This window comes from Musa acuminata, chromosome BXJ1-7 (assembly GCF_036884655.1).
Source record: "Musa acuminata AAA Group cultivar baxijiao chromosome BXJ1-7, Cavendish_Baxijiao_AAA, whole genome shotgun sequence".
Classification (NCBI taxonomy): Eukaryota; Viridiplantae; Streptophyta; class Magnoliopsida; order Zingiberales; family Musaceae; genus Musa; species Musa acuminata.
Genome location: NC_088333.1, coordinates 4,341,022 through 4,366,453, shown reverse-complemented (window position 1 = coordinate 4,366,453; position 25,432 = coordinate 4,341,022). Strand labels below are relative to the sequence as shown.

The window sequence follows — 25,432 nt, the reverse complement described above, 5'->3', positions numbered from 1 at the left end:
TCTGATTTGCTACTTCAAATTTGATTGTTTAGTCTGCCATCTAAAATGCATGTTCTGATTTTTGTTGTCTTGCAGTTATCTAAAATAAAGCATGGAGCAATTGAATTGGATTGACAAACCTTAGCACATCAGTAGTCACATCCTTCCAAATGCTGTGATCAAAAGATTGGCTTTAGAAGCAGTGATGAATCTGATTGTAGTTAATCTTTAGAATTGGCAAAAAGAAAATGTTAGAGTTGGATGTGATCATAATATACATCAAATCTATCTCCTCTCAAACACTTTCAATTGCAAGTGTATTGCAATTTTATTGGGTCAAGCAATCCACAGTGATTTATTTACTGTTAACTGAGCTGAATAATTTGCTGGCCTGAAGCAAAAAGCTGTGAAGGACAGAAAGTAAAGTTTTAGCCACCCCATCAAAGCATCAACCTGTGATTTTGGTCCACCCACCAACTCCTTTTCCTCTGACCTGCCTTCTGTGGACCAATCTGTATTATTACCTAGTTTAATCTGCCACCTTCGATGGTACCATTGCCCTCAATTCTCGGGAAAAAGAGTCCAGCTGAAGCTTGCACTCATTTCCCATCACTACAGCATCGAGAAGTGCCCCTCCACAAAGAGACCCCAGTTCAGCTCAGCACCAACACTGTGCCTCTTCATCCCACAGACTCCTGTCCCAGAAGAAACAAAGCCACCAAGGCCAGCAGAGCTTAACAAGGTTCTCTTCCCAGGTATATTTGCTCAGGAAACTGATCTTATGTGAGGTTTTCAGCTGTGGTTGTGGTGTGGGTTGCTGGTGTTCTCAATGTGGAAGAACTGCTCCTGCAATTTCTACATTTTTTGTCTCACAGTTCTTGTTGCAGTTGTCTGGGCTGAAAATAAAGGTAAGATCTACTTCTTCCTTTTTGTTTTTCTCTCTTTGTATTCATTAATATACATCTATCTGTCTTATATTGTGCTTTGCGGCATTCATATAAAGGAGCCTCCAGCTATGTTGTCATTCACATTGTAGATGCCTTATGCATAAAATGGGATGAGTAGATTCTTGGAAATGTATGTAGTTACATTCCACTGGCATTCCAAGTGACCAAATTCGTAGTTTGTTGTTTGATTGCTCATGATGAAAAATTTGCAGCAAATCTTCTGTCCCTTTCCATCTGTTGTAGGAAGAGTTTTGTGGTTGGGGAAAGCATATATAAAATGGAACTAAATGCAACTCTTCATGTTTCTCCTAATCATAAGGGGAAAAAAGATCTTCATGATTCTCGTAACCTGCAACATTTACCCACCTGTTCTGTGATTTCAGAGCAACTGATCACATATCCTTCATTATTCTCCATCCTTTTCTTTTCTGTGTGTGTGTGTGTGTGTGTGTGTGAGAGAGAGAGAGAGAGAGAGAGAGAGAGAGAGAGAGAGAAGAAATATTTTCCATCTTTGGTTTCCAGAATTCTTGATATTCCTGTGCTGTGAATTATTTTTAACAGTGAGTTGATTCATGTTAATGTGATGGAATCCCATTTAAAATCGAGGGGCAGCCATGATATGATGCCCATTTCCTTTCGGGAGAAGTAAATATTGGGTTACTAACACCTTCACTTTTATCTCCTACAAGGAAAATCTACATTTTGCTCCATGTCTGGACAAATCATTTTGATATCAAGATGAAGAAACCATTGGTGATGTGCAAAAACAGAGAGATACATGGTCAGTTTTCTGATTGTTGTGTATCAAGATGTAGGGAAGCCAACAAAACAGCAGTGTTACTTCACTGAAGTATTTCTTTCAATCTGTTGTGTTTCAGAATTTACTTCGATGTATTTCATGATTTACTTGACAAATGTGGAATCATAAATTCACTCGTGTGTTTCAGTTGTCCCTCACGATGTTCAGAACTGATTGGAGATAATTTAGAATCCAGGAGGCCGGGATTTCATTCAACAGATTCCTTGTTTCTTCCCCTCTCTGCCTTTTCTGCACAGTGATCATATGAGCAATCATATTAGACCATGATGTGACAAACACAAGTCAAATTTTCCTAAAAGCTCAACCATGATATAGACCAACCACACTGTGTGCATCAGCATTTCATGTTCTTTGATATTTAATTTATCTTATCGGTTAACACCCTGTATTTCTGTGGCTGCTTGTACTCTTTTTAGGTAGTAAATAAAGTTATTTCCCTTTGGAAATCTCTCTATATAATCTCTTCAGGCATTCTATTTCTTCTTGTTTTATTTTCCTTTCTGAAAAATTTGCTCTCGATATTCTTTTGTTTTCTGCTGATTCGAGGAAGAATGTACAGGATGCATGTAAATGCTGTGTCTTCACAAGTAATAGAGATCAGAATAAAGTTTCATGCTGTGCTAAAATCATATTATGCTCGGTTTTCAATCACAGAATTATTGAATTTCTTGTATACTCTGATACCATATTCACCTAATGCGATGTGATTCCAGGAAATCCTGCAAATGAGATTGTCGACTTCGTAAACAAGAATCGAACGGCAACCAAGTTACCGAAACTCTACGACAGTCCAGGACTGGGATGCATGGCCTTGCAATTCTTGCTGGAATGCACTCAAAACTGCACTAGCAACAATACGCTTGCCTGCCAGCCTGCAGAAATTGACATCACCGAGGTCTATGCTCCCAACTGTGGGGTAGAGCTACCTACCATCGACACTATATCTGGCCAGCTTGTTGGATGCTACTGGAGCCATCTAAATCCAGAACAAGCCTTCTCCACAGTTCTTGTCCCAACCAAGAAATCGCTCTCTGTTATTCACAGCAAAGAACATCATGAGGTTGGAGTAGGATATGTCAGAGGACACCATGGGCCATTTCTATGGTGCATCTTGTTCAGCAGCGGGAACGCCACCAGCTCCACATTTGTTCTTGAAGGTGGAACAGGAATCAAGCAAAGAAGAGGTTGCTTCAGTGGAGGAGATGTGCCATGTAATGTCGGCACCAGCCTTTTGCCAGCACACAACACATTACTTTCCTCCATATGCTGCTTACTTGTGCAATTAGTTTTAGTGTTTGGTTGAGTTTCTTGGCAGCTACTTTTTGAGAGACAACTCCATGAATTCCCAGGCAGATCTTGGCTGTCTATTTATCTTCTTCTGTACTATCCTTGTGCTCAATTGCAACGAGGAAACACAGGTTGAACACTGAGGTGGGCAATTTTCTTTCCAAAAATCATCTGCTTAAGGTGATGAGTTGTGGAATTTTACATCTTCTGATGCTTCTAATTTTCATCCATATTTTCTTACTTGTGGACTGTTGTGCTTTATATGGTTGCTGTGTTCCTTCAATGGTTTACAAAGCTAAATTCACTCATCCAAACTAGTTTGCTGATTTCCTTGTGATTTATTCTTATACAAAGAAAGGGTGCTTTGTACACATAGCCTTAGCTTATCTCATATTTTGGTATTTTCCAATCGAAACCTCTCATTTTACATTTTATTTTTCAAACAGTGTCTCTAATTTAAAAATATCCAAAATATCCCTAAAAATTTTTTCCATCAAATTTTCTTGATCGTATTTTTATCAGTTTGAAAATATTGCAGTGATTTCATTTAACTCATTTATAGTGTTTTTCAATGATGTTTATAGTATTTTTATTGAGGTATTAAAAACACTATAAATATTATTGAAAAACATTGTAATTGATATCATATTATATCACTTTGGTTGTCATTGTTCATATACCATTATGCATGTTGTTGATTCAATTAAGGTTTAGAGTCTATTTGGATCATTTATGATGTTTTTGAGCATGTTTTACAATATTTTTATTGTGATAATCAAAATATTATAATAATTTAATTTTTAATTTCTATTTAGGTATGTTGTTTCTAAACTATTATAAATACATATTTTAATTATATTATAATATATCAAATGATTTCTAGTGTGTTTTGATTTTATTTGACTTATTTATAGTGTTTTCAAGTAGATTTTATAATATTTTTGTTTGTGGTGACTAAAATACTATAACAAACCAAAACACTGTAATAATAAAAAAAATTTGAGGGACACTTTGGGTTTTTTTTTTTTTTTTCAAATTAGAGGCATTATTAAAAAAAAAGCAAAAAAGAGAGTACCAATTGAAAAATACAAAAAATATGAGGATTTTCTATGAAAATTACATATATATATATATATATGTATATATATATATATGTATATATATATATATGTATATATATATATATGTATATATATATATATATATATATATATATATATATTTGATGGTAATACAAAATTCTTTTAATTTTTTAAATTATATTTTAATTTGGGTGAAAGTAGCACACGTGTGAATTTGGATCATTAATATCCGATTTAAGAGGGCAACCAAATGCGGATTAAATATAAATATATGAAAGAAAAATCTTCGAATCAAATGAAATTTGTGGATGAGTAATTCGAATTTGCTTAGCTTTTAATTTTTATATCACATATTAAAATTAGATGATGAAAATGATGACGACGATGGGCTGAGAAACATGTCATGTGGGATGGGCTTAGCTTAGTTTGGTCCGGCCCAATATATTCTGTACTAATACGAAACCCTAAAATAAGACACAGTGGAGGTCCGATCGACGAGGAGCAGAAGAGGAGGCGAGAAGATGATCTACCGGCCGTGGTCTTTGCTGTCGTCCACAGTGGTGATATGTGGAGGCGTCGGCACCGCCGGCCTCGCCGGGATCTTTCTCTTCGGCGTCAAGGTTTGTTCTGATCATTTTCTTGCTCCCCTTTTAGCCGCCTATAATATGTTCTTTTCCCTGTTCTTTTCATTGAAGTTTGTGTTATGATTTGGACACCTAATGAATCCGATCCATGAAGATAGTTTTTCGGTCCCCCTTTGTATATTATTGGGCGATCGATGTCTTCTCACGAACTATTGTAATGTGTTGCTATCACGTTGCGCCATAGATTCTTCTTTCAATTAATTCCTGTAGCGTCGACAACAAGAGAGCCTTTGGGGGGGATCTAATGAGATTTTTGTTGATCTTTTAAGATTTTTGTTAAGCTAATCATGTGGAAATGTGCGATTGGCGTGTAAAATACCTTGTTGGTGTGATCACAAGATCCCCTTTATATTCTTATGATTTTAGGTCCTTGTGGTTCATTTGGAGACTCAAAATGGGAGAGTGGGTTGGGGAAGGGGAGCTCAATCTGTCTTCTTGTGGCAACAACAACCTCATTGGTATGTTCATTCACTGAGCATATAGAAGAAACAAAGAGATGGATTGACCTTCGCCAACTCTTTCTTCTTCTTTACCATTCCCATGCCTTGTCGCAGTCGATATGTGTCATGTGGTTTCAAATTCTTTGGACATAAGTTTAGGTTACAGGGAACGGGAATAATTCTCTTCCAGGATCTTCAGTCATGCAAATCCCTTGTGTTTAGCTAATTAGTGGACTTACAAAGTATACCGATCTTCTTGTTTGGAGAGATATCATCATGCTGTCGTGCCATGGATTTGAGTCATAGAAACAATCTTTTTGCTTACAAGGGCAAGGGCGCGTACATCGGTCCTCCCTGTTAATGAGAGCTGAACTGGACCGGCTTATATGATGTCCGGCCAATTGAATGGACACTTTTGGTCAATCCGTGATGTCTCATTACTGATGAACCTTAGCATCTTCTGGCTGACGAATTAACAACATATTTTTAGGTTTTTGTATGTGCATGTCTAGGTAATCTTTTGATTCATAGATTTTCTTTATCGCAACAGATCCTTCTCAACTAGTTTTAATTTCGAATGAGGTTGTGAATGAGGTGATCTTGTCATGGAACTTGCAGGAGAAGTTACAAGAATACCTGTGCCGTGAGGGCGAGAGGCTCCGACAGCTGGATAGAGCCACGATGGAAGCAAACAGAGCCAGAACAAGTTGAGAAGAGATACAAAGCTACGGTGTTCACCATACCAATGGTGGTTTCCCTTTTTCTCCAGCTGTGTGAATTTTCAAGCTCAATAAATGTTTCTGCAAACTTCTGTTGGAACTTGGTTTCCACCTGTGGAGAACAAGCCCCCCCACTCTTAGTTGTTATAATCTGAAGTTTCAGATGCTTTGATCTGTTGCGATAATTGGCACCTGATACTTTAGCCACTCTTTGTCATCTTCTGTTCATATGGAAGACACCATCATTTGTACCATATGGATGATGCTTTATCAGGAGAAAGGTTGCAATGAATAAAAAAGGAACCCAAGTGTTTTTGTGAGGAAAACAACACTGAAGAATTGGTGATAGAAACAAAAGAATTCCAAACAGGTTTGTATGTGACACAAACATTGTGCTCACTATTATTTAACCAAATTCATCCCAGAAAATTAAACTTTTTTCCTGGTGCAGTTCCTGTTAATTTGCTCTTTTATGCAGTCCAGTAGGATGATGTAGTCTTCTTTAGGAGATCTGAGTTGCAGTAGCAATTGTCAGAAACATTGTGCTCGCTATTATTTAACCAAATTCACCAAGAAAACTAAACTTTTTTTCCTGGTGTAGTTACTGTTAATTTGCTCTTTATGCAGTCCAGTAGGATGATGTAGTCTTCTTTAGGAGATGTGAGTTGCAGTAGCAATTGCCACAATGAATAGCTTTAAACTAGTGGATTTTATATGCTGCAGATAGAGTAGAACATGTGAAGCTTGTCATTTCCCTCAACCATTTATAACATTTTTATGATGTGATTGCAAGAATCTCCTCTTAAAATTTGTGGAATCTTGATTGCATACTAGATACTATTTTCTGCCCCTAACCCCATGGCCATGGTAACATGTTCATGTCTTTGTTTTTGTCCCTATATCATCTGTATATGTATGTCAGCATAGATTATATAGAGTTGGACACACCTCGGGGCTGCCGTTGTCCTTCCCAACTCCGCCGCTGGTTCAGTTCATGGAGACATCTCTTCCCTATCGGTCCACCTCATGCTGCGTCAGATGTCCTTTCTCATCCAAGTGTTGCACTGACTTCAAAACCCGTGCCACCAAATCCATAGTTGAATGGGAGGGAAGGAACGAATAGAATGGCCATTGGCCAGCGAAGCAACGAGTGTCTTTATCTCCACGTCACCGAAAGGGGTACTCTTACAGCATTGCGCTGATGGTATTCTTCGATCCGAATGACTCCTCAGAATTGCGTGATAAAACTATATCCATATCCATCGATTAGTAAGAAAAATCAAAATATATTTAATTAAAAATAATAAGAAATCAAATACCGTAATTTAATTGGGAAGAAAAAGGTTCCACAGAGTTCAATAATCGGAAGCGTTATTCTTGTTCGTGATCTCAAGTCAAGTTCAGTAAACTGCACTTGATATGACGGGATCACAATCATCCCTAAAGAAAGTGATACAGTGATGACTATAATTATGATAACCCACCGTATCAAGGTTGATCTCAGTCAATCTAGTCGCTTTAGCTGTAGGACAGACACACATGGGAATCGTGCAGTTTTAGGAAATATTTAGAGTATCACTTGCACCATTTTCCCCTATATTATATGTATTTGTCCTCCCTGGAATCGAATCACTAAAAACAAGGTGTTCTCGCAGCCAATGGATTCACTTGCGCTGCCACCGGTTTCCACCCACGGTTTCCTTCTCCTCCACCTCCTATTCAGGTCCCCGGCTACCCATTAATATCCTCCCCACCTCCATCGCACACCCCAACAAGCTCTCTCCGCCATCGGAGACCAACTAAGATACAGGTCGAGTGGAAGCTAAACACAGTACTACTGAGCAAGCATGCCGTCTCCGAGGTTCTTCTCCGTCCACGAGGCCCGGCGCCACCACTTCTTGGGCTCCTGCTACCTCTGCAAGAAGCCCATCGCCGAGAACAAAGACGTCTTCATGTACAGGTTTGTCGTGGGTTAATCGCTTCTTTTGCTCTCCGTTCGAAACTGCTTAGAGCTCGGCGACCGATGGGAATGGATCGATTTGATGTGTGTTGCAGAGGGGACACTCCCTTTTGCAGCAAGGAGTGCCGGTGGGAGCAGATGGACATGGATGAAGCTCTGGAGAACGAGTCCAAGAAGCAGTCGTTCGCCATGAAGGGCAAGCCGAGCTTGACCATCCCTTCCAACTGCGACAAGAAAAGCTTCAAGGCCGACGCTGCTGCCGTTGTTGCCGGCTAATACAACCTTAATTACCAGACGATGGCAACAACTTCCTCCTCCTCGGATTCAAGTTTCAGTACGTAGTTCTGCGAGAAGCTTGCTGAACGACAGAATCCAAACAAAGAAACCCTGGGAAAGAGAGAGAGAGAGGGAGAGAGAGAGGCTAAGAGCAGGAGAATACGAAAGATGAGAGGATTTCTTGCTCGATGTACAGAAGAAGAGATGTAGATTTTGGTATCCATATGTGCAAGATTTTGCCCTTCCCCAGTTTTCTTCTGTCAAATCTTGCTTGAAAGGATAATAAGAAGGACAAATCGTCGGCTTGTTTGACTTCTTCGAGTATGGATATTGTCGATAACCTTCCAAGAACTCGCCATTGGAAGTCTTTAAGTATTCCAGCTTTCCATCACACCGCGGAAACTTAAATCTCTACATTAGAGATCTCCATGCAGACAATTCTCACTCATTTCACAATGAATAATAGCATATGATCATTAAGTTCTATAGTTCTAATTTATACTGTCATCGGATTTCAAGCTCTATTGTTCTATCGTGGTAGGCTCAGTAACAGCCGAGTAACGCCGTTTTACACGTCCCCGATATATGTAGCGTTTGTAACATTTATGACGGCCGTCATTTCGGATAGGCCTCGCAGGGCCACGTGTTGCTCAGCGGTGCCAGGCTCTACTTACCTCAGCGATCGTACGGATCAGATCGCACTGTTCAAATCGAAAGCAGGTAACGGTAGATGTCGGTTAAATCAATGCCTACGGACGGCTGAGATGTTAGAATTGGAGCAGTTCGCGTAGAGCTGTGGTTGGAGAGGATCCTAAACGGGAGCTACTTTTGTGTAGTTCTCTCTCGGATCGAGTCACTCCCGTCTCTGCTTTCTCGAGTCGTCGTTCTTGAGCCGTCGCGGTCAGCTTCCTGGATCGCCATGGCGATTAGGGTTTTCTCTCTCCTAATCGCGCTTCTCCTGTTCGCGTCTCCGATCGTCCAAGGTATACACTTCGTTTCCCCCCATCAAGCTGCTCGCTCTCTTCTATTTGTGATGTGTTTGAACTAGTTGATGGGCGGTGTTCGTGCCATTCAGCTGACGAAGGGACGCTATCTGTGTCCATTTCGTTTGTTTTCGTGTGTGTGGTTTTCTTTTTCTCCCTGTTTCTTCTCTTTTTTTGAATTTTTAGTTGGTTTGCACTCATGGATTTTCTAGATCTGCAGGATTTACCCCAGTTGGTGAGAATTATCGTTTTGTTTGAAGGATCGGTAGAACAGGTTGTTTGCCATCGAATGGCAGCCGTGCTAGGTTTAAAAGCTTGCGTCATTGGATGAATTATCTAACTTGTTGTTTGAAAATTTGCTATGCACAACTGAACGTTGTGTTGGTATTTTCTTGTTGAGTTTCGGGGAAATTTTTTTTTCTTTTGTAAAGGAAAAAATGGTGGGCAAAATGGAATGGATATAAGAAAAAGAGAATGAGAAATATTCAACGAATTAGAATACGGAAAAAGAATTGACAGGAAAAGAAAAAGGATAGACGGTCAAATTTGGCGACAACGACAAGAATTGACACTATGAAAAGCTACACCACTGTTTAACCTCGATTTGAGCTGATCTATCTATAACATATCTTTCTTTAGAAACATTTCTGAATATTCGGCTACCTGGCTCTCACCAAGGTTTCTCGGCCAGCATAAAATTCCTTTCGCAGAGATCTTTAGGGCTTGCAATGACCAAAGGGATGCTGTGAACTGATGATTAAGCATTTCGTCCATGAAATTGAAAAAAATAAAAATGTGAAATCTATTCTAGGCTTGGGATATCTTGAAATCTTTTAGAATGCAGCAACATCCAAACTTAATCAGTAGGTGCACTTCCCTCTTATTCTATATTAATTGTTTATCAGTTTATGTAGGATTACAACAGAGCAGTTGCTTATAATCTTTTGGTTCCAAACTAAATCAGTGGGTGAAATTTAGATAATTGTCATAGTTCCTCTTAAGACATATTCTTCCCTCTTTGTCACTAATTTTTTATCAGCTAAGGTACATGATAATATGGCAGTTAACTCCGTGACTCAAAAGCTTCTACTTGAAAGAAAGTTATTATAAAAATTTCTCTTGAAGCCTTTGTTGACTATCTATTGTTGGATGTGTCTACGATATTCCTTTGTCGACTATCTATTGACTCTGACTTCTGGCAGTTGCGAGATGTCAGTCGGATGAGGATGTTGCTGCGACAGAAGTTATTGAAGGAAGCAATCTTGGCATTGTTGGTGATGATACCCAAGTTTTTGGTGATGGAACTCTGGGTCCAGCTCCTGGCATAGATACTGTCTGTGTGTTTCCAAAGAATGCTGCTAGATGTATGTACTACTTCTGGGAATGAACAAATCATTTCAGATGGGAACTTATAGTTTTTGTTGTAGGATGCGAACATAACTCCTTGACTATCTTTCGTCCATGCAGTAGTACCAGCAGGAGAAGAAACTGAGCTACTGGTTGGCTTACATAATGAGGGTTCTTTCCTATGGCCTTTTAAAATTTGAATCTAATTCAGCACTTCTTTTTTGCATTTCTATCCCATGTCTGATCTTTTTGTTTATCTTACTATTGTTGTGTACTCCTTATGTACTACAAACTCAACACATTCAGATCCAGCTATATTAGTATTTAGGACTATCAAAAAGTTGTTGCTATCACCCCCACATTTGAGGTGATAAATAGATGTTCTCTGAGTTGTTGGGAGTCTATCTTGACAGATTTATGTTTGTACCTCATAAAATTTTGGTTTCCTGGTAGTCTCTGTTCCAAGTACATGTTGTCATGGCCAATATATGCAGTAACTGAATGTTCAAGTTGTTGCACTGTTGAACATTCTTAAGTTGCTTCTTGAAATAATGATGACTAAAATCTTGAGACTACACTAGATGAGGCAGCAGAATCAGGAACTAAGTTGTCCTTCCCTTTCTTCATGTTTTTTGGGCTAAACTGGGAAAGAGCCGTAGGATCTGTATATTATTGGTTTTTTATTATTAGCTGACCTCATATTCAGTTTATTCTTCTTCTTTGAGTTGTTTAGATTAGCTATATTTAGCTATATGAGGTTACGTGTGGAAATAGGTTTGTGGAAGCTGACGCCTTTGCTGTATGGTCATGTGATAAGTTTGTTATTTTTATTCATGGTAATAATCTTATTTTTTCACTGTCCAAGTGTACACATAAAACAATGAATCTGCTCTGCAAACTATAGGCATATTCTACCTTTAGGCATTAACCTTATCATTTCTCGTTGCTCCACAGTCTGCTGTCTACCTGCTCATTTTGGTAAGTTGTTGTCTTGAATTTGTTGTGTGGTAATTCAGTTGATTTTTATTAAAATCATCACTATGTGGAGGTAGGGTTGCATACTGGGGTTCCCCAGACCTTACATTAGTGGGAGCCTCTTGCACTAAGCTTCCCGTCTTAACGAATTGTCTGCTGTTATATTTGCTTCTAACTGAATGCCATCATCTGGAAAATTGCAGGTGAATCAACTTTAGAAGTGGTTGCTATACGTGCTAGCCTTCATCTTCCATTTGATCATCATATGTTTGTTCAGAATCTTACACTGCAGGTGTGTTTCCATTTAGATGCCATTTATGATTTAGTTGCTCTACAATGGGCATCGCATACATTCCCTTCTTGTGTTACCGGTGCTTGGCTGCAGCTTATGATGTGCACGGTGTTTGAGAACTGTGCTTTACTTTCATGCATTGACGTCTATTTTCTTATCTCAAGTTACCTGGAACTTATTTTTTTGGCTTCTTCATTAATAGCTTGAAGAAGTGGCACAAGCTGTGTTATTGTACAGTTTTATTTGATTCATAATAGGTGTTCTGTACCTCTGAATGTTGACTGTAAGGGGGAATATAAATCAACTGGATGGTGGACAAAAAGTATCTGATCATTGTGGAACAAGTTATCACTGCCATTGGATCACTATATGGCTAATGTTCTGTAGGTACTTAATAGTTAGCTTCAATAGGCTGGCAATTTTTGTTGTGATCCATGCATAGCTACAGAAAAACAGAACTAGAGTCTAGGTGAACTTGTGTATGAAACAGTCATGTCATTCTGCTATTTCTACTCATATTGTCTGGATGAAATTTTTTTTTTACCTAGGTGATTAGTTGATGGTTTCATATGTCACTCAACTTTATTTGCATTTCTATGAAAAAGTATAACTACGGAATGAAACATCCACACAGGGGTAATGTCTTCTAATGAACATAATTAGCAATAATCCTTATAAAATTTGGTTTGAGTAATTTTGGTCGATTTACTGGCCTACAACGATTAAATTAATCTTTTTTATGCAAAATGTCATCATTAATTCAAGTGAAACAGTCCTCAGAACTATAGTGTGTAGTGTGTACTGATTTTCTTATTGGTTTACGAGAACTCTCATGCTGTTGACTGATATTGATAATTATAGTTTCTGAAGAATTATATGCAGATTATAAAGACACTTGTTTTACATGTTCTGATTATGAAAAATAACAGAGAAGAAAAAGATAACTAAATTTTCTGATAGTTTAGTTTATATTATTAATTCTTTAGTTTTTAAAATCATAAGTGATCCACTTTAATTGGAATGTATAGTTGGTGGTATAATTCCAGGAAACACATTTAGTTTTTAATATAACACATTTCCCAAATTTTCTTTAATTGGGGTTGGTGAAGTTTGGTAAGAAACTCTCTACTGGTCTCATAGTCAGCTACTATATTAACAGAGTAATGGATATCAGCTCACCTTGTTGATGTCTAACGGTTTGTCAGGGGCATGCTTCTTGTGCTGCTCTTTCACAGCATTCTTTTCTCCTGTGATTAAATGATTGATCTTTTTTTACTTGGAACTGTTATGTAGTCTTCTGTTGCCATCTCCTTCCCTAAATGCATGTAAATTTTGCATGCGTCAAATCTGTTGTGTTTGGTCTTTGATTTGATATTCCAACAGTGATATTAAGTCTTCCTACTAATTTCTATATGCAGGAATTCTATAATGCATCAGTGCCTGTTTCTGCTCAAGCTACTTTCCCGTATGTATTTGCTGTCAGCAAATACTTGCAGGTGAGTGCCACAAATATGCGACTGAGAGTCTTTGTAGTTCCATGCTGATACATGTATTTTATGAGCCATTATTTTTCTCCTATCTCTATATGTATATTTCTCTTATCTGAATCTTTACACTTAATTGAGAGATTTATACATAATCATGCACTTGGATGTTTCTTATTATCGTGGAAACCTATAAACTTCATTTTCTGTGCAGCCTGGCTCTTTTGATCTAGTGGGAACAATAGTCTATGAGATTGATCAGCAACCATATCAGAGCATTTTCTATAATGGTACTGTTGAAGTTGTTGAAGCTGGAGGTTTTCTAAGCATTGAGTCAGTCTTTCTTGTGACCCTTGGGGTTGCTCTCATTGGCTTTTTGGGATTGTGGGCATATGGTCAAATTCAACAGTTTTCAAAGGTACTTCAACCATTTGATCATTTTTTTGCTAACCTTAATTTCTTAATCGAGTTTATTGATCAGGCAATTCATGCTGCTAAATTGCATCTTTCGAGCATCTTTTCATACAAAAATACATGAGAATTGAAGCAGTTGCAAGTATACCTCTGCAAAGTTTCAAATTTCCTCCTGATCCACAACATCTGAACCTTTATACATTTCCACTTGGAAAATCTGCTTCCTGCATAAATATCCACTTGTGTATATATAAATATCTGACCCTTGGGGTTGCTCTCATTGGCTTTTTGGGATTGTGGGCATATGGTCAAATTCAACAGTTTTCAAAGGTACTTCAACCATTTGATCATTTTTTTGCTAACCTTAATTTCTTAATCGAGTTTATTGATTAAGCAATTCATGCTGGTAAATTGCATCTTTCGAGCATCTTTTCATACAAAAATACATGAGAATTGAAGCAGTTGCAAGTATACCTCTGCAAAGTTTCAAATTTCCTCCTGATCCACAACATCTGAACCTTTATACATTTCCACTTGGAAAATCTGCTTCCTGCATAAATATCCACTTGTGTATATATAAAAATTGTCTTAAACAGTTGCATTTACTCGTAAACTAGGGGATAGTATTGTGATTTAAACAGTGGATGAGGTCAGAATATGTCAAAACAACTAACGGAAGTTAGAAACAGGGGGTAAAATTAAGATGAGATGATGTCGGGATCTAAGTAGATAAGGTAGGAATCAATCAGATCAATCAACGGATATCATATGTAAATGATCCTTCTTTAGATATGGTTGAATTGACCGATTGCTTCCAATGCCTTTGCGAATTCAAAGGTTTGTCAATCATGCATGACTGGTACAAGATTTATAGGCATGTGCACAAATCCTGGATGCAAGAGTTACAAGGAGTAACTCATTCTGCTTCTAATCAAGTACACAATAATATACACGATGCCACTTCTCCTTGCATGACCCGGAAGTTGCTTTCAATTCAGTACCTGCATGCGCTTTGCAAGTGACAACTATTTCCTAATTCATGACAAGAACCCCAATGGATAAAAGTAAAATGAGATCAAATCTGGTGTTTAGGTACATCAAAGAAAGAATATGTAAATACCTTTTCTTTCTAGAAGTTGGCCCTCTCCTGAGCACCAGGCCGCCTGTTGTTCCCTATTTATTATGTTTTAAAATAAATGGATTACTTGTTTGGTATATACAAGACGTCTTTACGAAATTTCCTGTTGACCTTTTAAACTTAAAATCTAGTTTGCAGATGCAAGTTTACGTTTTGCCATACAAAGCTATTTTATCATGTTCATGCTGTTATATGCTAACCATGTTTGTTTGTGTGATTTTTTAACCCAGAAAACAAAGAGATCTCCTAAGGTGGAAGTAGGTACTGGAACCACAGATGCCAACATGGATGAGTGGTTGGAGGTAAATATTAATTTGCTGCATCCAAAGGATGGTTGTTAATGTTCTCATCTTTTACTTCATAATTTTTTGACATCTAATAAGTTGATTCTGGCTCACTACTCTTGTCAATCAATTGCTTATAACTTGGATTAGTTGACTCTTAAGATTCTAGATTATTACACTGTTTTTTGTTGTGCTCAGGGTACTGCGTATGCTCAGTCATTGTCAAGCAAGTCTAAGAAAAAGAAGTAAATGATAGTCTACTTCTCACTCGTTTGGCTTTTTCTGAAGAGTGAAATGGATAGTTTGTAGTCATCTGATTCAAAAAATCTATGCAGTTCTTACACGAGATAGCTTACTAACTCTTCATTTTATTATAAAATGTAGTTGGAAATCTCAATTTTGAATAGATTTATATCTAGAAAATTTTAATCTGTGCCTCTCCGCTTGATTCAAGGTATAGATTTCAACCTTATTCTTGTTCTAGAATTTGAATTCGGGGAATGGTTTTGCCTGATCCATGGTTTGTTCTTGCTAAACAGATTGTGTTTCTTCTTGATAGATAGTGATAACAAAAATACCGTTATTATCACTATAACAATAATGCTTACGATTAGGGCATGTAATCTACATAACGAACCGCCGTGTCCGCACCACCGTATTCGTTTCTGTTTTCTACACGCTCTTCTCTCGTCCCGCCGCTGCCGCCGACACCTGATCCTCTCCCTCTTCCTCTGTCTCCTCCTCCGTCTTCGGTGGCGCGTTCAGATCCAGCATGGCCCGGGAGCTTGGCGCCCGTTCCGTGGCGCACTGGCCGTCCAGTTCCTGGTGATTTTCCAACGGAAAGAATGCGAGCTTGGGATCCGCGGGGATTAGGGCCAACCCGGGTGGTTGACGCTGGCGCCGGCGGTGGCGGTTCCGTGTTGGACTACATCCAATGGCGGCAGCCGGCCAAACCTTCGCCGCGATGACAAGTTTTTGCTACAAGATCGGTCCCGCAAAGATTTCAAGTAAATGGGAAAAAAGGACCCAAAAAGAAACCAAAAAGAAAGAAAACATCACCTCCTCCACTTGTCTGAGAACATAATTCCTTGCTCTCAATTGATTGCTATGCTCCTCGATATTCTGATCCAATGCAAATAAGAAGACTGAAAACAAGAAGATGACCGAAACCGGTGAGCCAAAGAGGAAGGAATTACTCTCTTGAGATGAGCTCCGTCGTCGAGCGACGCGAATTCTCGGCGGTGATTCAGCACCGACTGTTTCGGATCCACATACGCACATCAAGGAAACGTCACGCATCGCAAAGCAAGATTCGATGGACTCGAGATTGTTTTATTTTTTGCTTTTCTTACCTCGGGTCGCTTGTTGACCCGATTGACCGCAGGCAGTGCCGCCGACGAGCTCGGCATGGCGTCGTCCTTGCCGCCGCTCCCCGCCCTCAAGGGGTTGCTTAACTTCCTCTGGCCGCCGTCTGAGGCCCGGCCCTGCGGAGGGACAATGATCGGAGGTAGAGGTGGCGGAGGAGGAGGGACGGAAGAGGGTGGACCGTCAGGGATGGAGCGGCTCCGCCACTCGCCCCAGCGAAGGTATTCGGGGAAGACGTAGGTGGTGCGGCGGCAGCGGCGGTGTTGCAACTGGAGGAGCATCTGCGAGAGCCTGCTCAATTTGCGAGCCGCAAGCTGTTCCTTCTCCGTCAGGCACAACCGCGGCTTCGACGTCCCTTCGTCCATGTCTTCTTCTTCCCAGATTGAGGCGGCGATCGGATGGGCGAGTCGCGCAGACGAGGAGAGAGACGACGCTGCTGCGGAAAGAGTGGAAGAAAGGAAACAAGGGCGGGTTATAAAGGAATATTTTATTATATTTTAAAATTACATTAACCTACATAATCAGTATTATCGATCTGATTTTTTATTTAGTTTATTATATCATATACTTGCGCGTAACATAGGGTTTTTTTTAGTGATTGTGGAAATATCCTTACGTGCATACAGGATAAGGCTTTGCTTGTAAGATCGACTCCTTGCTCATATCAGAAGATAATGCTCGACTGTATGAAAATACTTTCCGAACGTTGCTATGATAACATAAGATAAAAGACGGAAGAAGCGAAAGGAAGAAAATAAGGGCGGGTTATAATGGGATATTGATCAATGAAATCACGTCACGTGTTAGGTATCATGCATCCATCTACCCACATCTGAATTCGTCTCGATAACGAAAAAATGGGTAAGGAGAACATTCCGGCGCAGCAAATGATGATTTCGGGTCGGATGCGCATCCCGAATCCTTCGACTCCGGGTTAGCGGGCCTGACGTGGGGCGGGCCAAGTCCAGGTGTGCCGGGAAAGGGGCGGTCAGAATCTAGGGAGCAACGTCGGCGTATGAGCGACTGCCACGTATCTCCCTTCTAATGCACAATGAAACCCAATTATTAATGATAATTTCTTCTAATTACGTCAACCTAAATAATAAAATATACTTTCTTTCAAAAGTGAAACTAATTATGCACTGTCACTGACGAATCATACCATTTTGTCTATTACAAATAACTATTATCCAGTCCAAAGAGTTATGAGCAATGATCTATGAAAAAACAATATATCAAGTTGCAAGTTTCACCTTTTTATTTGGCTAAACTTGAGAGAAAGATGATGACCAATTCTTCCTTCGAGGCATGGATGTACTTTCTATCACACTAAATAAATGACTGGTTTTTCAAAATTAAAATATTACAAATCATTACAACAAAAGTGGGTATGAAAGGATAATGTTCATTAGATATACACAACTTCGCCCTCGATCTTGCAGTAGTAATTTTTGAGAGATATAAATGTTAGATTGTATCGTTATCTAATTAAATAATATATAATATAGATTTAATTAATTTTTAATTATGATTATCGATCAAATTAAATTATAGTAAGATTCATTAAAGATAATTTGATTGAAAATGATAGTCTACTTCTCACTCGTTTGGCTTTTTCTGAAGAGTGAAATGGGTAGTTTGGAGTCATCTGATTCAAAAAATCGATGCAGTTCTTACACGAGATAGCTTACTAACTCCTCATTTTATTATAAAATGTAGTTGGAAATCTCAATTTTGAATAGATTTATATCTAGAAAATTTTAATCTGTGCCTCTCCGCTTGATTCAAGGTATAGATTTCAACCTTATTCTTGTTCTAGAATTTGAATTCGGGGAATGGTTTTGCCTGATCCATGAGTTGTTCTTGCTAAACATATTGTGTTTCTTCTTGATACGATTATTCTCACAATATTGATGTAAATTGTAATTATTCTTGATCATAGTCCAGATTAGTTGAGATTAAAACATCTGTAAGATTTGAGTCCATTTGTATCGAAAAGCCGTTGGTTAAACCTCGAAACTGGTTTTTTTTTTTTTTTAATTCTAATTGTGTTATAGCTGCGTTAAAAACCAACAGATTTCCATTTTTTCCAAAATTAATCTTATTGGTGTTATACAATTTGAACTAAATCAAATAAATTTATTCACTGTGATTAAAAGTATCATCGACCCTATCATATTTTTTATTATTTTATAAAATATAATAATACTATTTTTATCACATCATTTTATTAGAATTTTATTTATATTAAAAATTGCTTTTATAGTAATAGTTATATTGTATTTAAGTCAACCAATGATCGGAGCTTATCCTTTCCTTCAAAATGATCGGCCTCCCATCAACAACTACCTACCAACATAACAGTTGAGAAATTGAAAAAAGTACTGTTCTTACCTTCATAAAATAATAATAATAATAATAATAATAATAATAATAATTATTATTATTATTATTATTATTATTATACATGTATTTTATCTTAAAAAACCTTCATTATTAATTTTTTATCAAATAACTTCCTCCTAATTAATTTTTTTATTTGAAGATATCTTTTCTCATCAATTCGATAAAAATATCCTCAGTCGTCCACTAATTGTCCCCACTAGCTCGTCGACCACAAGTCACGCCTCTTCACGTTGTAAGGAGGGGATGACGGTGGCATCACTGCACATTCGCGAGCGACGGGGAAGGCTGCACGACTAGGGAGGAGGAGAAGCGATACCACTTGTCATGGGAGTAGGGGGTGATGATAACAATGGGGAGGCGACAATGGTCGAGGGATACGATAACGCCGATCAAGGGTGACTGATAAATAGTGATAACAAAAATGTCGTTATTATCACTGTAACAATATGGAGGGTTTTGTATGTAAAATACCGTTATTATCACTATAATAATAATGTCGCGCTACATCTTCCTCGTAATCTTATCAAATTAAAAGTAAACTAGGAAGAAAAGGAGCAGAAAAGATTACGATTAGGGATATGATGACGCCAATCAACGGTGACCGATAGATAGTGATAACAAAAAATGCTCTCACTAAAAACCAATTAAGAGCATCATTTGGTAAAAACCCAATATGGAGGGTTTTGTATGTAAAATATCGTTATCCAATTAAATAATATATAATATAGATTTAATTAATTTTTAATTATAATTATTGATCAAATCAAATTATAGTAAGATTCATTAAAGATAATTTGATTGAAAATGACTTTCCTAATTATTTATTCACTCTCGTCTATAAAGTGACAATATATCTTAAGAACTATAGACATAAGGGGATTCGTGACATGATTAAAAGATTAAAAAAAAAAATTTAATTTCTTTTCGTCTCTCATATATTTTCTTTGTCTCTAAATCTATCGTGATCTTGTGAATAATAGGAGGAAAAAAGAAGATAAGTCTCATTGTCTTTGCAAAGTAATATTACAATATAATTCAGATTTGATGATGGTATGTTTATAGATTTGATAAAAGCTTTCTAAGCAACATGAAAAGGTATGCATCGTAAATTTAGAAAATTATTGTTATTTAATTTTAGATTTTAACACTAATTTTTTTATAAAATAATAAAATATTATAGTTATTATGTTTACAGTTGGTATCAGAGTCATGATTTTGAGATCAAATACTTTAGATCTATTTATCAGAGCACTCTTTACTCGTAAAATATATTAATAAATTTTTATTTACGATACATGAACGATTCATCAGTATTATCGATTTGATTTTCTATTTAGTCTATCATATCACATCATTTTATTAGAATTTTATTTATATTAAAAATTACTTTTATAGTAATAGTTATATTGTATTTAAGTCAACCATCGGAACTTATCCTTTCCTTCGAAACGATCGGTCCAACATAACAACTGAGAAACCGAACAAACGTACTGTTCTTACCTTAATAATAATAATAATAATAATAATAATAATAATAATAATAATTTTTATCAAATAACGTCCTCAATCATCCATTAGACGTCCCCACTAGCTCGTCAACCACAAGTCTCGCCTTTTCACGATGCGAGGAGGGGATGGCGGTGGCATCACTGCACATTCGCGAGCGACGGGGAAGGCTGCACGACTAGGGAGGAGGAGAAGCGATACCACTCATCATGGGAGTAGGGGGTGATGATAACAATGGGGAGGCGACAATGGTCGAGGGATACGATGACATCGATCAACGGTGACTCATAGATAGTGATAACAAAAATGTCGTTATTATCACTATAACAATATGGAGGGTTTTGTATGTAAAATGCCATTATTATCACTATAACAATAATGCCGCGCTACATCTTCCTCGTAATCTTATCAAATTAAAAGTAAACCAGGAAGAAAAGGAGCAAAAAAGATTACGATTAGGTATATGATGACGCCGATCAACGGTGACTGATAGATAGTGATAACAAAAATGCTCTCAGTAAAAACCAATTAAGAGCATCATTTGATAAAAACCCAATATGGAGGGTTTTGTATGTAAAATATCGTTATCCAATTAAATAATATATAATATAGATTTAATTAATTTTTAATTATGATTATTGATCAAATCAAATTATAGTAAGATTCATTAACGATAATTTGATTGAAAATAATTTTCCTAATTATTTATTCACTCTCGTCTATAAAGTGACAATATACCTTAAGAACTATAGATATAAGGGGATTCGTGACATGATTAAAAGATTAAAAAAAAAAATTTATTTCTTTTCTGTCTCTCATATATTTTCTTTGTCTCTAAATCTATTGTGATCTTGTGAATAATAGGAGGAAAAAAGAAGATAAGTCTCATTGTCTTTGCAAAGTAATATTACAATATAATTCAGATTTGATGATGGTATGTTTATAGATTTGATAAAAGCTTTCTAAGCAACATCAAAAGGTATGCATCGTAAATTTAGAAAATTATTGTTATTTAATTTTAGATTTTAACACTAATTTTTTTATAAAATAATAAAATATTATAGTTATTATGTTTACAGTTGGTATCAGAGTCATGATTTTGAGATCAAATACTTTAGATCTATTTATCAGAGCACTCTTTACTCGTAAAATATATTAATAAATTTTTATTTACGATACATGAACGATTCATCAGTATTATCGATTTGATTTTCTATTTAGTCTATCATATCACATCATTTTATTAGAATTTTATTTATATTAAAAATTACTTTTATAGTAATAGTTATATTGTATTTAAGTCAACCATCGGAACTTATCCTTTCCTTCGAAACGATCGGTCCAACATAACAACTGAGAAACCGAACAAACGTACTGTTCTTACCTTAATAATAATAATAATAATAATAATAATAATAATAATAATAATAATTTTTATCAAATAACGTCCTCAATCATCCATTAGACGTCCCCACTAGCTCGTCAACCACAAGTCTCGCCTTTTCACGATGCGAGGAGGGGATGGCGGTGGCATCACTGCACATTCGCGAGCGACGGGGAAGGCTGCACGACTAGGGAGGAGGAGAAGCGATACCACTCATCATGGGAGTAGGGGGTGATGATAACAATGGGGAGGCGACAATGGTCGAGGGATACGATGACATCGATCAACGGTGACTCATAGATAGTGATAACAAAAATGTCGTTATTATCACTATAACAATATGGAGGGTTTTGTATGTAAAATGCCATTATTATCACTATAACAATAATGCCGCGCTACATCTTCCTCGTAATCTTATCAAATTAAAAGTAAACCAGGAAGAAAAGGAGCAAAAAAGATTACGATTAGGTATATGATGACGCCGATCAACGGTGACTGATAGATAGTGATAACAAAAATGCTCTCAGTAAAAACCAATTAAGAGCATCATTTGATAAAAACCCAATATGGAGGGTTTTGTATGTAAAATATCGTTATCCAATTAAATAATATATAATATAGATTTAATTAATTTTTAATTATGATTATTGATCAAATCAAATTATAGTAAGATTCATTAACGATAATTTGATTGAAAATAATTTTCCTAATTATTTATTCACTCTCGTCTATAAAGTGACAATATACCTTAAGAACTATAGATATAAGGGGATTCGTGACATGATTAAAAGATTAAAAAAAAAAAATTTATTTCTTTTCTGTCTCTCATATATTTTCTTTGTCTCTAAATCTATCGTGATCTTGTGAATAATAGGAGGAAAAAAGAAGATAAGTCTCATTGTCTTTGCAAAGTAATATTACAATATAATTCAGATTTGATGATGGTATGTTTATAGATTTGATAAAAGCTTTCTAAGCAACATCAAAAGGTATGCATCGTAAATTTAGAAAATTATTGTTATTTAATTTTAGATTTTAACACTAATTTTTTTATAAAATAATAAAATATTATAGTTATTATGTTTACAGTTGGTATCAGAGTCATGATTTTGAGATCAAATACTTTAGATCTATTTATCAGCACTCTTTACTCGTAAAATATATTAATAAATTTTTATTTACGATACATGAACGATTCATCAGTATTATCGATTTGATTTTCTATTTAGTCTATCATATCACATCATTTTATTAGAATTTTATTTATATTAAAAATTACTTTTATAGTAATAGTTATATTGTATTTAAGTCAACCAGTGATCGGAACTTATCCTTTCCTTCGAAACGCTGAGAAATCGAACAAACGTACTGTTCTTACCTTAATAATAATAATAATAATAATAATAATAATAATAATAATAATAATAATAATAATAATAATAATAATAATTATTATTATTATTATTATTATTATTATTATTATTATTATACAGGTATTTTATCTTAAAAAAACCTTCATTATTAATTTTTTTTATCAAATAACGTCCTCAATCATCCATTAGACGTCCCCACTAGCTCGTCGACCACAAGTCTCGCCTTTTCATGATGCGAGGAGGGGATGGCGGTGGCATCACTACACATTCGCGAGCGACAGAGAAGGCTGCACGACTAGGGAGGAGGAGAAGCGATACCAATCATCATGGGAGTAGGGGGTGATGATAACAATGGGGAGGCGACAATGGTCGAGGGATACGATGACGTCGATCAACGATGACTGATAGATAGTGATAACAAAAATGTCGTTATTATCACTATAACAATATGGAGGGTTTTGTATGTAAAATGCCATTATTATCACTATAACAATAATGCCGTGCTACATCTTCCTCGTAATTTTATCAAATTAAAAGTAAACAAGGAAGAAAAGGAGCAAAAAAGATTATGATTAGGGATATGATGACGCCGATCAACGGTGACTGATAGATAGTGATAACAAAAATGCTCTCAGTAAAAACCAATTAAGAGCATCATTTGATAAAAACCCAATATGGAGGGTTTTGTATGTAAAATATCGTTATCCAATTAAATAATATATAATATAGATTTAATTAATTTTTAATTATGATTATTGATCAAATCAAATTATAGTAAGATTCATTAAAGATAATTTGATTGAAAATAATTTTCCTAATTATTTATTCACTCTCGTCTATAAAGTGACAATATACCTTAAGAACTATAGCTATAAGGGGATTTGTGACATGATTAAAAGATAAAAAAAAAAATTTCATTTCTTTTCATCTCTTATATATTTTCTTTGTCCCTAAATCTATCATGATCTTGTGAATAATAGGAGGAAAAAAGAAGATAAATCTCATTGTCTTTGCAAAGTAATATTACAATATAATCCGGATTTGATGTTGGTATGTTTATAGATTTGATAAAAGCTTTCTAAGCAACATCGAAAGGTATGCATTGTAAATTTAGAAAATTATTGTTATTTAATTTTAGATTTTAACACTAATTTTTTTATAAAATAATAACATATTATGGTTATTATGTTTACAATTGGTATCAGAGTCATGGTTTTGAGATCAAATACTTTAGATCTATTTATCAGCACTCTTTACTCGTAAAATATATTAATAAATTTTTATTTATGATACATGAACGATTCATTAGTATTATCGATTTGATTTTCTATTTAGTCTATCATATCACATACTTGCACGTAATGTGGGGTTTCTAATGATTGTGAAAATATCCTTGCATGCATGCTGAGTAAGGCTTTGCTTGTAAGACTGACTCCTTGCTCATACCAGAAGATGATGGTCGACTCTATGAAAATGTTTTTCTAACGTTGCTCTAATAATATAAGATGAGAGATGACATAATGTTACATTAACAGTGAAGTGTGTGCAAACTATACGGTTGAATTTTTTTTTTAATCTTTAAAATAAAACATGTTAAAGAGTAAACTAGCAGCTTCATCTTATTAGAATTATTGTATTCATTATTTATATTTTAAATTATTTATTAGTAACAGTTCTTCTTTTAAGGTTATTATTTATCTCACATGTTTTGGGGTTTGAAGGTATCACTTTACTCTTGTTGCTAGTGATTATGAAGGTATCACTTCACTTTACTCAATTTAAATGACACCGTCTCTAAAAAGTTTAGGATAGTTTTGATTCCGATAGGAAAGCAATATTCTAAAATTTAAGGTATAAAAAAAGTCTATATGAGCAGTATATAAATTATTTGATGCAGAGAATGTCATCACTTTTAGGAAATTCAAGTGTTGTGGCTTTCATTATAGTGTCAAGATTTTCTTCACTGTTTAATTTTATAGTTCCCGAATGTGCCATGAGACATCAAATAAAGAGATAAAATACACTAAGGATCATGGATGGAAAAATTTAGAGAAGCACTAAAGAAAAGACGATGTAGAGAATAATAAGGTCACGAGAAGGAATCACTTAAGAGACCAATGTATGAGCTGATTTTGTTCCGCTCTTTGTGTCTATGTCTCGTTTTATGAGAAAAACTTCTCTAGTTGTTGCTCGTAAAGTTAGTACTCTAAATAGTCAGAATAGAGGCTATCTTAGGAGAAGAGAATAAGGGAAGAAAGCACTGTATCCAACTTAAAGGACAGATTACCTCTATGTCTCATAAAAAGACTTATCACATCTCTAGTCTT

At 36.1% G+C, this 25,432-nt stretch overlaps 4 protein-coding genes across 5 annotated transcripts; 3 read left to right on the top strand and 1 right to left on the bottom strand.

Annotated features, from left to right (window-relative positions):
• The first annotated feature begins 158 nt into the window (after nucleotides 1-158).
• Nucleotides 159-3,273, top strand: LOC103990528 (uncharacterized). 2 transcript variants are annotated; one of them, XM_009409704.3, is made up of 3 exons: nucleotides 159-887; nucleotides 1,616-1,707; nucleotides 2,460-3,273. In XM_009409704.3, exons 2-3 carry the CDS (start codon nucleotides 1,665-1,667, stop codon nucleotides 3,047-3,049), a joined length of 633 nt encoding a protein of 210 aa, XP_009407979.2. In that variant the 5' UTR covers nucleotides 159-887; nucleotides 1,616-1,664; the 3' UTR covers nucleotides 3,050-3,273. The 2 variants fall into 2 exon arrangements, with proteins under 2 accessions (XP_009407979.2, XP_009407978.2); XM_009409703.3 differs by lacking the exon at nucleotides 1,616-1,707 and having other exon boundaries at nucleotides 191-887.
• A 4,346-nt stretch (nucleotides 3,274-7,619) lies between these two features.
• On the top strand, nucleotides 7,620-8,466 carry LOC103990530 (FCS-Like Zinc finger 1). The gene is made up of 2 exons (XM_009409705.3): nucleotides 7,620-7,878; nucleotides 7,974-8,466. The coding sequence occupies exons 1-2, from the start codon at nucleotides 7,766-7,768 to the stop codon at nucleotides 8,152-8,154; spliced, it is 294 nt and encodes a 97-aa protein (XP_009407980.1). The 5' UTR covers nucleotides 7,620-7,765; the 3' UTR covers nucleotides 8,155-8,466.
• A 278-nt stretch (nucleotides 8,467-8,744) lies between these two features.
• Nucleotides 8,745-15,543, top strand: LOC135678341 (translocon-associated protein subunit alpha-like). Its single transcript, XM_065191035.1, has 9 exons — nucleotides 8,745-8,874; nucleotides 8,991-9,137; nucleotides 10,340-10,501; nucleotides 10,605-10,655; nucleotides 11,663-11,751; nucleotides 13,170-13,247; nucleotides 13,450-13,653; nucleotides 15,018-15,089; nucleotides 15,270-15,543. The coding sequence occupies exons 1-9, from the start codon at nucleotides 8,760-8,762 to the stop codon at nucleotides 15,318-15,320; spliced, it is 969 nt and encodes a 322-aa protein (XP_065047107.1). The 5' UTR covers nucleotides 8,745-8,759; the 3' UTR covers nucleotides 15,321-15,543.
• Nucleotides 15,544-15,668: 125 nt separating this feature from the next.
• Nucleotides 15,669-16,864, bottom strand: LOC135678342 (uncharacterized). The gene is made up of 3 exons (XM_065191037.1): nucleotides 16,424-16,864; nucleotides 16,268-16,327; nucleotides 15,669-16,193 (listed from the first exon to the last, which is right to left on the bottom strand). The coding sequence occupies exons 1-3, from the start codon at nucleotides 16,799-16,801 to the stop codon at nucleotides 16,050-16,052; spliced, it is 582 nt and encodes a 193-aa protein (XP_065047109.1). The 5' UTR covers nucleotides 16,802-16,864; the 3' UTR covers nucleotides 15,669-16,049.
• Between the last annotated feature and the right edge of the window lie 8,568 nt (nucleotides 16,865-25,432).

Coding starts and splice junctions, on each gene's coding strand:
- LOC103990528 (XM_009409703.3), top strand. CDS start 809: ATGTGGAAGAACTGCTCCTGCAATTTCTACATTTTTTGTCTCACAGTT. Junction 888..2,459: donor TGTCTGGGCTGAAAATAAAG/GTAAGATCTACT, acceptor ATGTGATTCCAG/GAAATCCTGCAAATGAGATT.
- LOC103990530 (XM_009409705.3), top strand. CDS start 7,766: ATGCCGTCTCCGAGGTTCTTCTCCGTCCACGAGGCCCGGCGCCACCAC. Junction 7,879..7,973: donor AAAGACGTCTTCATGTACAG/GTTTGTCGTGGG, acceptor TGTGTGTTGCAG/AGGGGACACTCCCTTTTGCA.
- LOC135678341 (XM_065191035.1), top strand. CDS start 8,760: ATGACGGCCGTCATTTCGGATAGGCCTCGCAGGGCCACGTGTTGCTCA. Junction 10,502..10,604: donor TCCAAAGAATGCTGCTAGAT/GTATGTACTACT, acceptor TCGTCCATGCAG/TAGTACCAGCAGGAGAAGAA. Junction 13,248..13,449: donor CTGTCAGCAAATACTTGCAG/GTGAGTGCCACA, acceptor TTTTCTGTGCAG/CCTGGCTCTTTTGATCTAGT.
- LOC135678342 (XM_065191037.1), bottom strand. CDS start 16,801: ATGGACGAAGGGACGTCGAAGCCGCGGTTGTGCCTGACGGAGAAGGAA. Junction 16,328..16,423: donor GGGTCAACAAGCGACCCGAG/GTAAGAAAAGCA, acceptor GATCCGAAACAG/TCGGTGCTGAATCACCGCCG. Junction 16,194..16,267: donor ACGGAGCTCATCTCAAGAGA/GTAATTCCTTCC, acceptor GCATTGGATCAG/AATATCGAGGAGCATAGCAA.